The sequence below is a fragment of the Pectinophora gossypiella genome, chromosome 29, assembly GCF_024362695.1.
Source record: "Pectinophora gossypiella chromosome 29, ilPecGoss1.1, whole genome shotgun sequence".
Lineage (NCBI taxonomy): Eukaryota > Metazoa > Arthropoda > Insecta > Lepidoptera > Gelechiidae > Pectinophora > Pectinophora gossypiella.
The window spans coordinates 4,738,691-4,755,947 of record NC_065432.1 but is presented as its reverse complement, the minus strand read 5'-3'; the positions used below and the strand labels follow the sequence as shown (position 1 = coordinate 4,755,947).

General features: G+C 38.6%; 1 protein-coding gene across 1 annotated transcript; it reads left to right on the top strand.

The window, feature by feature from the left end:
* Positions 1 to 270: 270 nt before the first annotated feature.
* On the top strand, positions 271 to 10,068 carry LOC126379689 (uncharacterized). Its single transcript, XM_050028509.1, has 6 exons — positions 271 to 274; positions 4,835 to 5,063; positions 5,494 to 5,655; positions 5,985 to 6,545; positions 7,643 to 7,885; positions 8,733 to 10,068. Exons 1-6 carry the CDS (start codon positions 271 to 273, stop codon positions 10,066 to 10,068), a joined length of 2,535 nt encoding a protein of 844 aa, XP_049884466.1.
* Positions 10,069 to 17,257: the final 7,189 nt, after the last annotated feature.

The window sequence follows — 17,257 nt, the reverse complement described above, 5'->3', positions numbered from 1 at the left end:
CATCTTGATGACATTAAGTTGACGGCGTGACCGTGGCGTGTTATAATAGCCCTTTGAAAAGTACACCGCTGCACTTTTCTCCGGGTTTACCTCGATTCTCCATTTGCGAAACCACTTGCCCAAGGCATTGGCCGCGCGTTGGAGGATTCCGGTCATCATAACTCGACCACGGCACGAAGAATAGATGGCTGTATCATCCGCAAATAAAGCTAATTCGGTATTAGGGAATTTGGGAATGTCACTAGTATACAATGAATGTCTGCACACACAATGAGTAAGTACAGTCATGAGCAATATAATGTACCCACTTTAGGACTCTGTCGCACTAACATATTTGACATTTAGTGAGACTTACAGTTCAATTTGTCAAAAAAGTTAATGTGACATGGTGCCAAAGTGTATACATATTAATGCTCGTGACCGTACACAATGAGTGTCTGTGTAAAACGAGGTTGTTTGTATGAAGTTCAAATTCAAATTCAAAAATATCTTTATTCAGTAGGTAACAGTTACACTTTGAATCGTCAATTTTACATAACGAACGTCTTATCCGCCTAAAACTACTGCAGCTTCTCACAACCTACTGTATAGCCGGGGAAAAGAAGCTGCAAGAAAAACCTCGGCACAGGGCCCTAGACGTTCTTTAAAAAAATAAAAATAAACATAAAATATTGGTATACAATTGAGTAATTTAGCTGCCTAATATCAGTTCTCAGACAGTTAATCCCATGCATTCATATCTTCTAAATTATCACTTAAGTACTTTATAATAACCTTTTTTGTAAAGTTTTTGTTTAACTACTGTCTTAAAACAGTTGAAAGGCAAATTGTGAAGTGTCCGGGGTGTGACAATGTTAATGATCTTATTCTAAGTCTTACAAATAAATAATTGATTATAATAATTAAGACCAAACCCACTTACCATAATCGTTATAAGCACTTATGGAATATATTTTATATAAAATAAATATTAAAAATAAATTAAAGTTGAACATCATTTAAACTATCACTCAAAGTTTCAAGTAAAAGATTTAATTAATTAAATTATACATTAAAAAATTTAATTTTATTACATAATAGGTTTTTATTTTTTTAACAGTGACTTTGTAAAGTACATTTCTATGCCTATATAACATTTTATAGTATTTTTATCACAAAAGGAAACGTTATATTTGTCGTAAAGTTACATTTTAATGTTTTTTTGTAACGAAATATATTCAATAGTTTGTTTCTGTGTTGAATTTGAATAACAAAATGTAGTTTGGGCAAAATGATCACATTATTGTGTGTGTTTATTATCAGCTGCTATTTAGGTATTTTTTATTTGTTTTTAATTTGTAAAGTCACTGTGGTGTTGTGGTTTACCGGCTTGGTTCTTAAACGGGGAGCGTCGGTTCGGACTCGCACCAATGAGTTATTAATAACACAGTTGGCTCGACCATTATAGACGGCGATACGGCTCACCTATCACGTTGGTCTAACAGAAAGCTCGGTGAGGTGTGGATAGTTAATTCATCTTGCGATGGATGCACCTACCTCTGACTACCTCAATAACGTCCTAACCAAACTAGGGCTCACAATGTGATTTTTGTGATATGTCTCCACCCGGGATTTGAACCTAATTACGTTATCAAATAGTCAAGTAGAATATATCTTTACTACTTCTATCAACTATTTATACAAACATAACTTGCTAGCTACATTAACCTGATGAAATTAGCGACCGAATGCATACGACAGTGAAGGAGATAGTTATGCATAATTTATCTCAAGTGCAATTTTCACTAACACAGTTGTCTCGACCATTATAGACGGCGCACATTGGGTCGAAAGTGCTATTGCAGGGACTTACGATTCAACTTTCGATTATCACATATTTGATTATGCCAATAGATAGAGCTAATCAAACACAATAAATGTTATGTTAGGTCATTTTTTCCTAAACTTTATACTTTGGTCAGAAAAAAACATTTTCTGTTTTTTTTGTATGAAACGTATCAAAGACAGTAAAATTTCTGCCAAGTCCATACCGATCCAGCTGCGAGACCTTATTTTCTGTAATCTTTGTCTAGTTGACTACTCAAATGCAAAATCAGCATCTTCCTAAAGTTGCAATTCTTTGAAAGAAATGGGTCAGAAAAGGACAAAAAATTCAACATTTCAAAATTCAGTTTTATGTTTTATTAATTTATTATAAGCTTAGTTCTATGTTAAATACTATACAGAAATACATTACAACACAAGTGACAAAGTTAAAATGAACAAAAAATTATTTTGAAGGTACCTACCCAGAACATATAATTAAGGAATAACCTTTACTTATGGTTTTTCGTTATAAAATTTCTCAAAATTAATTAACCTCTATATATCACTATTGCTCGCCATAAATTGTGACAATACATTCTTACAACTCTTATTAATTGGTTACCTACATAAGTTTTAACAAGATAATAATATAATCTTAAGAGATAAACAAAAATATACTAAGTACTTAACTTGTAAAAGACAAAAGATATTAAATACAAAAAAGTTAGCCATTATTTTAAAATGCTATTCACTTCACTATCACTAGAACTATCTTCTAAGTTACTTATGTCTATAAATTCTATATCAGATTCAAGCGGATAATGCAGCAAAAGCTCTCTGGCTTCAGAAGAAAGAATCATTCCCTTTTGCTTTGTCATTCGACGTCTAAGACTCGTTATCACTGGATCAGAAGACAATAGAAGATTATGCAAAATGTCTTCATTTGTCGCTGTCCTACTTATTTTTCTGGAATGGTTTTCTCTGTATTTCCGGAAGTCTTTGTTACGAGCTTCTGCTGCTTCTTCAGATAGTTTTCCTATGGGCATAGCACCAAAATGTTTAATTATATCTGCTCCATGGATCAATAACTCGATGGCATGTAATACCATGGATAAAATTCCACCAGTGTTTTTACAGTACTGAGAAAATTTTGGATTTTATCCATTTTTGGTGCTATGCCCATAGGAAAACTATCTGAAGAAGCAGCAGAAGCTCGTAACAAAGACTTTCGGAAATACAGAGAGAACCTTTTCAGAAAAATAAGTAGGACAGCAACCCTGACACCAGGGTTGATGGGGTTAATCCACCTCACAATCCACACGATAGAAGAGAAGAAGAGAGTAGGACAGCGACAAATGAAGGCATTTTGCATAATCTTCTATTGTCTTCTGATTCAGTGATAACGAGTCTTAGACGTCGAATGACAAAGCAAAAGGGAATGATTCTTTCTTCCGAAGCCAGAGAGCTTTTGCTGCATTATCCGCTTGAATCTGATATAGATTTTATAGACATAAGTAACTTAGAAGATAGTTCTAGTGATAGTGAAGTGAATAGCATTTTAAAATAATGGCTAACTTTTTTGTATTTAATATCTTTTGTCTTTTACAAGTTAAGTACTTAGTATATTTTTGTTTATCTCTTAAGATTATATTATTATCTTGTTAAAACTTATGTAGGTAACCAATTAATAAGAGTTGTAAGAATGTATTGTCACAATTTATGGCGAGCAATAGTGATATATAGAGGTTAATTAATTTTGAGAAATTTTATAACGAAAAACCATAAGTAAAGGTTATTCCTTAATTATATGTTCTGGGTAGGTACCTTCAAAATAATTTTTTGTTCATTTTAACTTTGTCACTTGTGTTGTAATGTATTTCTGTATAGTATTTAACATAGAACTAAGCTTATAATAAATTAATAAAACATAAAACTGAATTTTGAAATGTTGAATTTTTTGTCCTTTTCTGACCCATTTCTTTCAAAGAATTGCAACTTTAGGAAGATGCTGATTTTGCATTTGAGTAGTCAACTAGACAAAGATTACAGAAAATAAGGTCTCGCAGCTGGATCGGTATGGACTTGGCAGAAATTTTACTGTCTTTGATACGTTTCATACAAAAAAAACAGAAAATGTTTTTTTCTGACCAAAGTATAAAGTTTAGGAAAAAATGACCTAACATAACATTTATTGTGTTTGATTAGCTCTATCTATTGGCATAATCAAATATGTGATAATCGAAAGTTGAATCGTAAGTCCCTGCAATAGCACTTTCGACCCAATGTGCGGCGATACGGCTCACCTATCACGTTGGTCGAGCAGAAAGCTCGGTGAGGTGTGGGGGTACTTAGAAAAGTTAATCTTCAACATCACTCTCTCTCTATTTAAGAGCTGCGCTCTTGTCGGTGGAGTAATCGCCATTCCTCTCTTCTTCCCGCCAAAACCTTCACCTCCCGATACGACACGACCTGCACCTTCTCTTTTATTTGTTTCATAAATGTTCTCCTAGGTCTACCCCTTCCTCTCTTCCCTTCAAATTTTCCTTCTATTATGTTTGTTATAAATGAATCGTGTCGTATCAGGTGGCCAATCATATTTCCTCTCCGGTTCTCTATAGTCTTCAATATGGTTCTCTTTTCTTCAAATCTTTCCAGCACTTTTTCATTTGACACCATTTCAGTCCAGCTTATACCCTCCATCCTACTCTTCATCCTAATCTTCAACATACTTACTTAATAATTTTTTTGGTTCGTGAAAAAGAGATAGCCGATAGTTATTTTTGAATTAAGCCTCGTTTTACACAGACACTACAAATTGATATCGTACACACGCATCTGTGTGTGACGTCTGACGCCTATACGATTGAGGACTAAAGTAAGACTGAGAGGAAGGGGGGGTGTGGGGGGGGGGGGGAGGTGAGGCAACCCTAGCTCAGCCGCTGGTGGGCAGCGGAGAGTAGCCGTTCTATACGTAGTATTATTCGTTATTTTATGGTGGTATCCAAATTAATTTATTTCTTCTTTCCAGGGTCCACAGAAGCAACATTGAACATTGGCAGCGTTAACGTGGCACTGGAAACAGTCCTGGAGTTCGAGAAGAAGGACATCCCGTCCGACGTCAAGGTCCTCGACAGAGTCCAGAAGTTTCTGGCCAGAGTACGAAGCATCCTGAACGAGTCTATGGATACTAGGAGATCAGATAGAAGGGACAGAATAAAGTTCACCGATTTTGTCGAAAATGCATTGATTATATTGAGGTATGCGCTAGTCTTTATTATCCCTTAGGAATAAGGTGAAGATCTACATGACCTGAATCCATCCGATCGTGACCCATGCAGGGGTCATTTTCGCTCAGGCGAGTCCCTCTTTAATCCATCGCCAAGAATCAAGAAGAAGGGAGAAGACGTCGAGGGTGGAGGAAGAAGTCTTGGCTGCGGAACATCCGCGAATGGACCGGCGTTACAACCGTGGAACAGCTGTTTCGTCTTGCTTCTGACAGAGAAGAGTTCTCAAAGCCGACGGCCAACGTCCAGTAATGGACAGGCACTGGAAGAAGAAGAAGAAGAATCAAGAAGAAAATATTTCTCTGAAGGTCTTCTTGAGATATTAGGAGATAGCCGTGGTTGTACGCCAATTGTCGTTACCACAGAATTCTGTTTGTTTTTAGTTAGTCATTTTTATTGACAGGTCATTCTCTGACGAGGACCTGGAGGAGCTTGTGGTGGTGGTCGACGACGAGCTGAGGAAGTACCACTACAAGGGCTGCAAGTTCTACGAGCTGGTACAGAACGATGACCTCAGGAGCTACGTCACCACCAACCTGGAGCTGATGCGGGCGACTCCTGCCAAGTGGGTACCTCCGTGGTCCACTGCTTGAGCTTTAGACTCACACAATGACAAATAGCAATATTGCTTTTTTAGATGAATTGCTTTTATCTGGCCTTTTGAACCCCCCAGAACAAGTCTCTTGAAATATCAGTTGATTCAAGCCTCGAATGTACTTTCCAAATAAGGGACAGTCTCACAAAGTGATTTCGACAATATCCCCATTGGGAATCGAACCCGGGCCTCCAGATCGTGAGCCCAACGCTCTGGAAATCTCGGCCGTAACAGGTCATGTATGTGTATTACTTACTATTATAGATACACTAAGTAATTAACAATTATTTTACTCACAGACATCTCAAAACATATATCGCCAATGCGCAGAAGAAACTCCAGAACAAGTCTTTCAACGACGAGGAGAATGCTTTCATCGAGTACATCAACTCTCTGTACAGTGGAAACACTTCGGAGACCATGTACAACATCTTGCAGAACCTCCAGCAGTACAACACTGCTTCCAAACGAAGCACCACAGGCCTCCAGAAGATAGTCAAGGACGCTATCAGGTCCGTTGTCTTCGACCACTACTCCAACCTCAACGTCAACGCTAGGAGAGACTTGAGAATCAAAGTGGCCACGTACTTAATAGACTATTATGCTAAAGATAAAAAAATGAATTCGACTATCGTCAGATTTAGTACTGAGAAAGTTGATTATGAAGCTGTTACTCCCGTGACGCCTGATAGAAATTTAGTTGAGACGTTGAAGAACAAGTTATCACCCTTCAGAGAGTTGACAAATGAGTCGGTAACGAATTTGGTCGCTGAAGCAAAGACGCCGTATAGGCCTATCATGACTTTGTTCCCTGAAGACATAACGATGGAATCGAAGCCTTTAAAGAAAAGGAAAAAGAGGTGAGTATGTTTTTTGATGCGCGTGGCTTATTTGTGAGCTGATCTGATTTGTCCCTTTCCTTTCAGCGCTTATCGCTATCGACCCACTAGGGTCGATTAATTCTTTCAAATATTTTTCCTCTCAGACGACGCCCTGAGCCAAGGTTCGCGCCCAACTGGGCACCCTCAGGCCTATTGTTCATAGTCTAGGCTATGGCACTATGCTGAGGTGGAACCGTTTCGGCATACATTCATAACTGTATTATTTTATGTTATGTTAAAACAATAAGTATGTCGAATAAATATTTTTTCTTTCTTTCTTTTTTTCTGTTGTCTTAAACGTTGTACCGGGTGAAAGCCTTCAGCGCTCCCCATTTGTCCGGCCAAGTAGTAGTAGGCGGATAAGAAAAACACTCCAGTCACCTGAAAAGATAACTCAAAATAAAATTAGATGTTGTGTACTGGGGGGTTAAAAAGGCCACATCGAAGCAATTCACCTAAAAAGCAATATTGCAATTTGACATTTGCGCATATAAAAGGAAGTGCACATTGCAAAGAAATGTCAAATTGCAATATTGCTTTTTTAGATGAATTGCTTCGATGTGGCGTTTTTAACCCTGGGATCAGCATCAATAGCTAACTCTCTCTCTCTGTTGTCGGTGGAGTAATCGCCATTCCTCTCTTCTTCCCGCCAACACCTTCACCTCCCGATACGACACGACCTGCACCTTCTCTTTTATTTGTTTCATATATGTTATCCTAGGTCTACCCCTTCCCCTCTTCCCTTCCATTTTCCCTTCTTAAATGTTTGTTATAAATGAATCGTGTCGTATCAGGTGGCCAATCATTATTTCCTCTCCGGTTCTCTCTAGTCTTCAATATGGTTCTCTTTTCTTCAACTCTTTCCAGCACTTAATAATAACACTTAATAGCTAACTATAGGTGACATTAAATATAGGTATAAAAAAAACTTATTATTGTTTCTATTTTTGAAAGTTACGACAATAATAATAAAACTCTCGAAATAGGTGTTTTCCAGCCAAGAAGATAATGCAAATCTACGTCAATTTAAAAAAAAAGAAGAACCCAGTTAAAAGAAAATTGGTATTTTCTTTCAGGGGGAAGAGGAAAATGACGTCTCCGATGCCAATGCAAACGTTGTGGGAGGAAGAAAACGCTGCCAGGAAGAAGTCTGTCGAAGACCAGCCTAAAACCAAGAAGACCAAACAACCCAAGGTCCATCGGAAAGATAAAAAGAAGCCTCTGAAAGAGATAAAGATATTTTCAGAGCAGAACGCGATTATAAACGTTGGAAGCACCAAATTACCTGCTACTGGTGCTTCTGTTAGCAAAAAGAAAAAGTAAGTACAAGATATACTACTTACTACAGATCAATGATAAAATGCAATAATGTGGTTTGGTGGAACTAACATGTTGACCAGCTAGTTCCGTCGACATGCAACAGATGGCACGTAGGTATTTGGTAATTAACTTTAGTAATATTTCATCATCATCATCAGCCGTACGACGCCCACTGCTGGGCATAGGCCTCCCCCAAGGATCTCCACGACGATCGGTCCTGCGCTGCCCGCATCCAGCGGCTTCCCGCGACCTTCACCAGATCGTCGGTCCACCTTGTGGCGGGCCTGCCCACTGAGCGTCGTCCGACATTAGTAATACTTAAAGTAGTATTATTCAAGTAATATTCAATAATAAAATCAGATATATTAATAACCTACGTTAAACACTCATAAAAGTTTTAAAATCGTATAATAATTCGTCATTGTTTTGTCTTATTCTCAATTGGGGAGAGCCGGTTCGAACCCCGGTACTGGATTTGCTTCAATAAGTTATTAATTTATTTTTTTTATAATTACCAAAACGGTGTGCTCACGTGCCCTCACTGTGCGCGGGAGTTCACTGTAAAGATAGGCTACATAAGTCATCTTTGGGCGCATCAGCGTCGTGCCGACTAGGAGTCGAAATGGTCGCCATGGCCGAAATCGGTCGGAGATCATCATCATCATCAATTTATCTTAAGTGCAGTTTTCACTAACAAAGTTGACACGACCATTATAGACGATACGGCTCACCTATCACATTGGTCTAACAGAAAGGTCGGTGAGTCGTGGGTACTTAGTTCATCTTGCGAAGTGCCTTGGTAACTAACAAAACTGCTCACATTGAATGAAGTTACTTAATTCACAGGCACAAACACAGGCACAGACATGGTAAGAGGCATAAGTCTAAGAAAATCAGAGCTTCTACCGACAAAACAACTGCGGAATCTAAAGTATCTACTGAAAAGAAGAGTACAATAAAAATGAAAACATCCAAAGAAAAGACAGCTTCTAAAGAGGACTTAATTGAAAAGACCACTAAAGTCCAACCCATTCGTAAAGCTATCGACAAATCCGTGGACATAGATGGATTGTCTATCGAAATGTTCCCAAGACGGTTTTTGTCTGACAAACATAAAGCGGTACTTAGCAAACGATCACAAATACGAAGAGACGAGCTTAGATTGAAACGGAGGTCCAGAAATATTACTTTATCGAGGTTTTTGACGACCAAACATGCTAAATTGAAGCGACGGTTCAAAACGATCACCCGTCGTGTTTCAACTCCATCCACAACTGACACTAACTTTATATTAAAAAAGATAAATAATTTAGAAAAAGAATTAGAAAATGTTAAACACAGAATGTATGAAAGTACCAGTACAACTGGAGTCACTGTGACAACTGATTTGCCACTCTGGGAACGTAATCGGGAGAAATTAAAAACAACGAATAGGGTCACGACGTCTACAACAGAACCTTCGGATTCCGAAGAAGTAACAGAGAAAAGTGTAACAGTTACAAAAGCCACCCCTAAAACGTTTACAACTGCTCCTGCTAGCAAGGTTACAGCACCTATTACAAAAAAGATCACAATTACCCTTCCAAGAAACGGTACTTTAGCAAATATCTCTGTTCCATCAACTACTGTTGCTTCTTCAACAAAACTGACTACAAATTCAACTTTGACTACACCGACTCCGACCACTGTACCTCCTACTACAACAACACCAATGATTGCAACTATAGTATTCAGATCATCTGACAACTCCACATTTCTACCGGTAATCTTACACAAAAACGAAACGATAGCTAAACAACTAAAACCAGTTATAGAATTCGCTGAAAACGAAGATATTAATGAGGTAACAGACAATTTAATTACAAAACAAAACGAATTTAAGTACAATGAAACAGAGATCCTAAAGAAAGGAAAAGTAAAATTTGAAATCAAAGAAAAGAAAGATGCCAATCTATCTTTATACAGTAAGAATACAACCAGAAAGGATCTTAAATCTACTTTGAAGGAAACAGTTAAGAAAACTACTTCAAAACAAGAAGTCCAAACTCTACCCTTCTTTAGTCTGCATAAAACGGTAAACAATTTGACACAGAATGATAATATAAAGTCCAATATTAAGCTACTGAATAAAACAAGGATATTGAACTTTTCAAGCCCTGACTGTGACGCACCTGGAGCCTAAACGACCATTTAATTCACGCTATCAAAAATATAAAATAAATACCTGGTGGTTTAAAAAGGCCACATTCACATAAAAAAGCAGTAATGCTATTTGACATTGCTTGCATTCGCAAATGTCCAATTGCAAAATTGCTTTTTTACATGAATTGCTTTGATGTGGCTTTTTTTAATATCTACTACAATATTAACTAGGTACTTAACTAATATTCTCTTGAATATTAACATAAGTACAAATCATTCCAATATTGGTGGCTAATATACAAACGATTTTAAGTAATATACGAAAATTTCATCCGCGCTTTTGAATATTAAAACAGATATTTTGAAATAAAAGTTTCATTTTTAATAATTTATTAATGACGAATTATTAATTAAGTACTAACGACCTCCGTGGTCCACTGGTAGAGCGTTGGGCTCACGATCCTGAGGTCCCGGATTTGAATCCCAGTGGGGACATATCACAAAAATCATTTTGTAATCCCGATTGTCCGGAAGTAAGATGATCCGTGCTTCGGAAATGAAGCTAAGGAAGGTAATCGTTATATGAGCCATGTCAGGGGTCTATAATAACCCTGACACCAGGTTTGATGAGATTGGACAACCCACACGATAGAAGAAACTGATGACTGAATCGATGGCTTATGACATACATAAACTCACGTCCATATTTCTTAATAGGGTGGGTGGATCTACAAACAATCGTAGACAACTTGAATTCACTTTTGATACAAAGTCCTAAGATGGTTGTGATGAACCTTATGATGACATGCCTCAGCCTTTCGTTCATATAAATAATCCATAATGTTAGTAAGGACATTTGGTATGTTGCCGCCAACGGTTTTCGTGGTACCCAACTGAGAATAGTACCCCGCTAGCCACAAGTTGGTAGTGTGACTAGGGATCGACGATCCACTAGTGTTATGTTGGATGTTGTATATATGCGTCGCGCTGTGTAAACTTCGATAGCGCGTTTCAGGACTGCATTATTGAATGGTGGCGCCATCTCTTGAATGTGGGTGGAACTAGCTGGTCAACTAGTTGGGTCCGCCACAGACAATCTTTCTGTTAGTTATGCCCGTTAAGACAAGCAGCTGAACGATTTCTATTTTTTTATTCGCTCTCAGTTCAGCATAGTAGCTAATGGACTATGAATTAAATTGAATGAAATTACTTGGTTGTCCACGTCACAGCCCACACGATAGAAGAAGCGTGAGGTACCTATCTATAGTAAGGCCAAACAGACGAGATAAAAAACGTAAACAAGCGGACCATTACTGAGTTACATTGCGATAGCCAGGGATTATTATCTCTGTCCTTATCACTCGTACGCGCAGTTATGGCGTCAGTTGGTCGACGACAGCTGTCGTTATGTGTTTCGTGGTACAGGAAAGCAGTCAGTACCGCAGCTGTCAACATTCCTCTTCCGACGAATCATCTTTGTCTAGTAGTACAGACGACAGCGATAAAAAAATCAAACTTTATAATAATTTATTCAAATAAAAATGTTTTGAACCCCTGAAACTTTGTTTACATTCTTTATCTCGTCTGGTTGGCCTTATAGTCTATTCTCAAGGTTTGTTACATACATACATAATCACGCCTATTTCCCGTTGATTGACTACGATCCTGACACACCATCTTCGCTTCTTCCACTTCATCAAAGCCTTCACGCATATTCGCCGGTTTAAAGTACTCTTGACCAGACCTTTCTTTAAAACATCCTCAATCTGATCGCGGTACGAACGCTTAGGGAAAGGATTCTATGCTACTAGGAAATGATATTTAGTAGAAAAATAAAACAACTTTTCTAAGTACTTATTTATTCTTTGTTGAAAGCTGGAGGTTTATCAGAAAGTATTCTACGTAGATAATATCTGCGATATGGAAGAACTTGTTGTATACTTATCTAATTATACACGGTGTCAGTGGCACCGTAACGAATACTGAGGGGGATGATTCAGCTCATTATTCTGAGTTAAACTGAATTTTCTTTTAGAAAAAGTATTCATCATCATCAGCCTATTAACGTCCCCACTGCTGGGGCACGGGCCTTCCCTATGGATGGATAGGCCGATCGGGCCTTAAACCATCACGCGGGCGCAGTGCGGATTGGTGGTTATTAACGACTGCTAATGCAGCTGGGATCAACGGCTTAACGTTCCTTCCGAAGCACGGAGGAGCTCGAGATGAAAACTTTTTTTGTGGTCACCCATCCTATGACCGGCCTTTGCGAAAGTTGCTTAACTTCAACAATCGTAGACCCCGTAAACCGCTGCGCCACCGAGCTCCTCAGAAAAAGTATTTATTTTGCATTAATACTCAGAATCATGAGCTGAATCATCGCCCTCAGTATTCGGTACGGTGTCACTAACACCCTGTATACGATGTTGACATTTAAGCGATCACATTTTTCCAGTCTTATTCAATTTTTTCTCTTGCTTTTTTCGTGTATTAGTTTCGTCTTGGACGGGTTTATGCAATCCATAGACAGTTACTGTGGTAGCGTTGGTAATTAAATCTTTTATGGTAGAATTAGAAACGTAAATTTTGGTAGTATTTTTAATGTTTACTGACACATCGATATTTTTTCCATCTTTCCTTTCAACATTTAGTGGCTTGGCACCAGTATTTTTATCAGTTGCATTACCTTTTGTTTGTTTGTTTTGTTCTATCGAATCTTTCTTAGTATTGACTTCAGCAAATTTTACTATTAGATTCAATTTCTTTGCTATTGTGTCGTTTTTGCGTGGAATTATCGGTAAGAAGGTAGAGTTCTCAAATGATCTGAAGAATACCATATTTTTAATAATTGTTGTTGCTGAAGTTGTTATATTTTTAGTCCGTTTTGGGGCAGTAGGTAACAATTTAGTTGTATTTGAAGTTTTAGGAGCAGATTTAGCTGAAGACATTAACAAATTAGCTGTACCGACGCGCCTAGGAGTGCTTGAAGTAACTTTCGCTGTTTCGTCATCATCTTCTTCGTATTCTGAAGCTTCTGTAGTTCTAGTGGTGGTTGTATTTCTTTTGTTTCTCAAGAAATATACCGGCTTACGTTCCCAAAAAGGTAAATCAGTATATTTAGTAGTAGTTGTTTCAGTCGGTCTGGTTGATTTGGTTGCTTTGGTACTGGTTGCGTCTATTCTATGTTTGACATTTTCTAATTCCTCTTCTATGTGGTTTATCTTGTTAAGTATAAAATTGCTGTCAGTGGTTGATATTGTTGAAGTGGTTGGAGCTCTTGTAGTTGTAATAATAGTTGTTGGTTTAAACTCTTTGGGTCTTCGCTTTAATTTTGCATGTTCTTCTCTTCGTCTCTGCGATCGTTTGCTGAGTTCGTAGTTGCGTTTTCTGAAATAGAAACGCGGTAAATGGTGTCTCTGGTTCGTGGCTTCTATAGATATTCCATCTTCCACGGACTTGACGAAGGACTTTCGAGGCGATTTCTTCTTTGTAATCTCACTAGAATCTTCAACATTTTTAGACTCTTTATTTTGTCTTAAAGTTCTCTTTGCCTTGGTAGTTTTTGGTTTTTCATCAGAAGCATATTGTTTAGATCGCGTATGTCTTTTTGAAGTTTTTCCAAAGGATTTTCTAGGTAGTTTTCTCTTAGTCGTTGATTCTTCTGACTTTTCTTTAGATGTTTTAAGTTTTTTTGATGTTTTTTTATTAGCCTTAGTAGTTTTACTTTCTTCAATAGAAGCACTATTTTCTTTTGATGGCGTGATAATAATTGTTTCAAAACTTTTGACAAAGAATTTTTTAGGTACTTTTTTCTTAGTGGTCGCTGTTTCTGAAGCTTCGGAATCTGATTCACTGGGTTCTTCGACTTTTTTCGATGTTCTTTTTGTCTTCGTGGTTATTGTGTCTTCGTTTGAAGTCTCAGTTTCTGTAGACGGTGTAGTTTTTTTTAAATTCCTTTTCTTGGTAAGTTTGTATTTTATAGGAGTTGTGTTTTCTGTAGCTGTATTTCTGTTTGTTTTGTGTTTTTTATTATGTCGCTGTCTGTGCCTGTCAATTAATTAATATATTAATTTCATACGCATGTTTATATTTATTATTTATTTAGGATATGTGTGTGGTGAAAGGTGATGAGTTAAGGCGACTCTCACACTGCCCCGCATGATGCAGCGTAGCGCATGAATGCGTGTTCTTCCGTTGCTTGTAAGTATCTCCGTTTGTATAGAAAACACGCACGGTCTAACACGCATTCACGCGCTACGCTGCATCATGCGAGACAGTGTGAGAATCGCCTAACGCGTTAAATTGTTAAAAGAGCATAAGTATACTCAATCGCCGTGAGTCAGTCGACCTACATATTTCTCATTCGACCGATTAAACCAGCTCATCTTGGTATTTGCTTCAGGGTTCAGTGCCGAAAGGTTCGTAATTTGAATTATATTTATTTATTTATAATGAACTGTAATAAATCCGTGATGAACCGTGGTAGCCCAGTTGTTAGAACGCTTGCCTCTAACTTTGAGGTCGCAGGTCGAATCCAGCACAGGCCTAAACCATTGATTCTCGAATGTGTAATTAATTTTATGCCTGTCGATTACCCGTCCCTTTCGTTTTCGGCGGATAAGAAAATGACAGGTATAACTAAAAATAAAATTAGATGGTGTGTACTGGAATCAGTAACATTATATACTTATAATAGTATACTTACTTTCTCTTCGTAGTGGTACTAGGAGAATGTACGCTTTCGACTTTTAAAACGACATTGTGTTCTGTCAATATTTCTCTTAAGGGCTTGTCCTCTCGCACCACCATCTTTGTTTTTTTAGTATGGCCCTCCCATGTCCTCTTCCTCGTGGCCCTCGCCTCCTCCCAAAGAGTTTGCATCGGTATCATCGGTGTTATGTCCCTGGACCTTTGAAGACACATTGGACATGAAATCCAACAGCTTTTAAATAGTATGTTACGTTTTTGTTGTACAGTTATGAGCAATATAATGTACCCACTTTAGGACTCTGTCGCACTAACATATTTGACATTTAGTGAGACTTACCGTTCAATTTGTAAAAAAAGTTAATGTGACATGGTACCAAAGTGTATACATATTAATGCTCGTGACCGTACAATACAGATCCCGCCGGCGTGGTCGACGATTTCCCTCGTTCACCAAGCCGGCGGAGTCGGTATCGGGGTTCTGAAGTTGCAGTATTGGAGACAGCATTAGGTTTAAAGGATTAGAAACTTCACCTACCTCTGTGCTCTTATCTTCTTCTGTGAATCTGTCGTAAAATCTTCAGGAATCAAAGACATAAAAGGTTTCCTTGCTTCGATAAAAGGAATGCCTATTTCAGTCTGTGTCATTTGCGTGTCATTCAATTCTCTTATAGGCAAGAGTTTGTGTATTTTCTCAATATTAAAACCTTTAGGAGTTGTACCTTCTACTTCCACCTTCATAGTGCTGAATCTGATACTGGAATTCTTATTCTTTCCAGTATACTCGACTAAATAAGTGGCCACTTTGATCCTCAAGTCTCTTCTAGCGTTGACGTTGAGGTTGGAGTAGTGGTCGAAGACAACGGACCTGATAGCGTCCTTGACTATCTTCTGGAGGCCTGTGGTGCTTCGTTTGGAGGCAGTGTTGTACTGCTGGAGGTTCTGCAAGACGTTGTACATGGTCTCTGATGTATTGCCGCTGTACAGAGAGTTGATGTACTCGATGAAAGCATTCTCCTCATTGTTGAAAGACTTGTTCTGGAGTTTCTTCTGCGCATTGGCGATATGTGTTTTGAGGTGTCTGTGAGTAAAATTATTGTTAATTACTTATTGTATCTATAATATGTAGTAGTAATACATATACATGAGATTTCCAAAGCGTTGGGCTCACGATCTAGAGGGTCGGGTTCGATTCCCGATGGGGATATTGTCGAAATCACTTTGTGAGATTGTCCTTTGTTTGGTAAGTATGTTTCAGGCTTGAATCACCTGATATTTCAAGAGACTTGTTCTGGGGGGTTAAAAAGGCTACATCAAAGCAATTCATCCAAAAAAGCAATATCGCTATTTGACATTTGTTTGCATTTTGTGAGTCCAAAGCTCAAGCAGTGGACCACGGAGGTCATTTCAAGTACCCACTTGGCAGGAGTCGCCCGCATCAGCTCCAGGTTGGTGGTGACGTAGCTCCTGACGTCATCATTCTGCACCAGCTCGTAGAACTTGCAGCCCTTGTAGTGGTACTTCCTCAGCTCGTCGTCTACCACCACCATCAGCTCCTCCAGGTCCTCGTCAGAGAATGACCTGATAATAAAAATGACAAAAAAAATATTTGTTTTCACTAACACAGTGGACTCGACCATTATAGACGGCGATACGGCTCACCTATCACGTTGGTCTAACAGAAAGCTCGGTGAGGTGTGGGTACTTAGTTCATCTTGCGATGGATGTACCTCTGACTACCCCAATTGGGATATAGTCGTGAGCTTATGTTATGTCTTAAATAATTTCACATTCAGATTAACATTCAGAACCCGAAATGGAATTTATTCCACACCGCGTTTATCTTTTCAAGAGTGTTATCATTCTGAATAAGTACTTGTATATTGATCACTTGAAACGAATTTGTTATGGCATTTTACCTGAGTTTTTTTTTGACGTGACTTATGGCAGATGGCATTAACTACTTGGCCGGACAAATGGGGAGCGCTGAAGGCTCTCACGCGGTATAACGTTTAAGACAACAGGCCTGAGGGTGCCCAGTTGGGCGCGAACCTCGGCTCAGGGCGTCGTCTGAGAGGAAAAATATTTGAAAGAATTAATCGACCCTAGTGGGTCGATAGCGATAAGCGCTGAATGAGGGAAATCGTCGACTACGCCGGCGGGGTCAGTATCGGGGTCCTGAAGTGTTTGGTGTCGCGAGCTGATTGGCTGCCTCTATGGCTAGAGTAATCGGGTCGTCGGGATCGTATATTACGTCCTTCGGACGCCGATACTTTTCAGTACCGTCCCTAAGCGGAATGTATTCGGAAGGATATTTACCTGAGTATAATCAAAGCATTTTCGACAAAATCGGTGAACTTTATCGAGTCTCGATGCGATCTCCTAGCATCCATAGACTCGTCCAGGATGCTTCGTACTCTGGCCAGAAACCTCTGGACATCGTCGAGGATTATCACGTCAGACGGGATGTCCTTCTTATCGAACTCCAGGACTGTCTCCAGCGCCAAGTTAACGCTCCTACT

Bases quoted from the DNA above. Each gene is read 5' to 3' on its own strand.
- LOC126379689 (XM_050028509.1), top strand. The intron at 5,064-5,493 runs GTATGCGCTAGT...TTTTATTGACAG, and splicing joins AATGCATTGATTATATTGAG to GTCATTCTCTGACGAGGACC. The intron at 7,886-8,732 runs GTAAGTACAAGA...CTTAATTCACAG, and splicing joins TCTGTTAGCAAAAAGAAAAA to GCACAAACACAGGCACAGAC.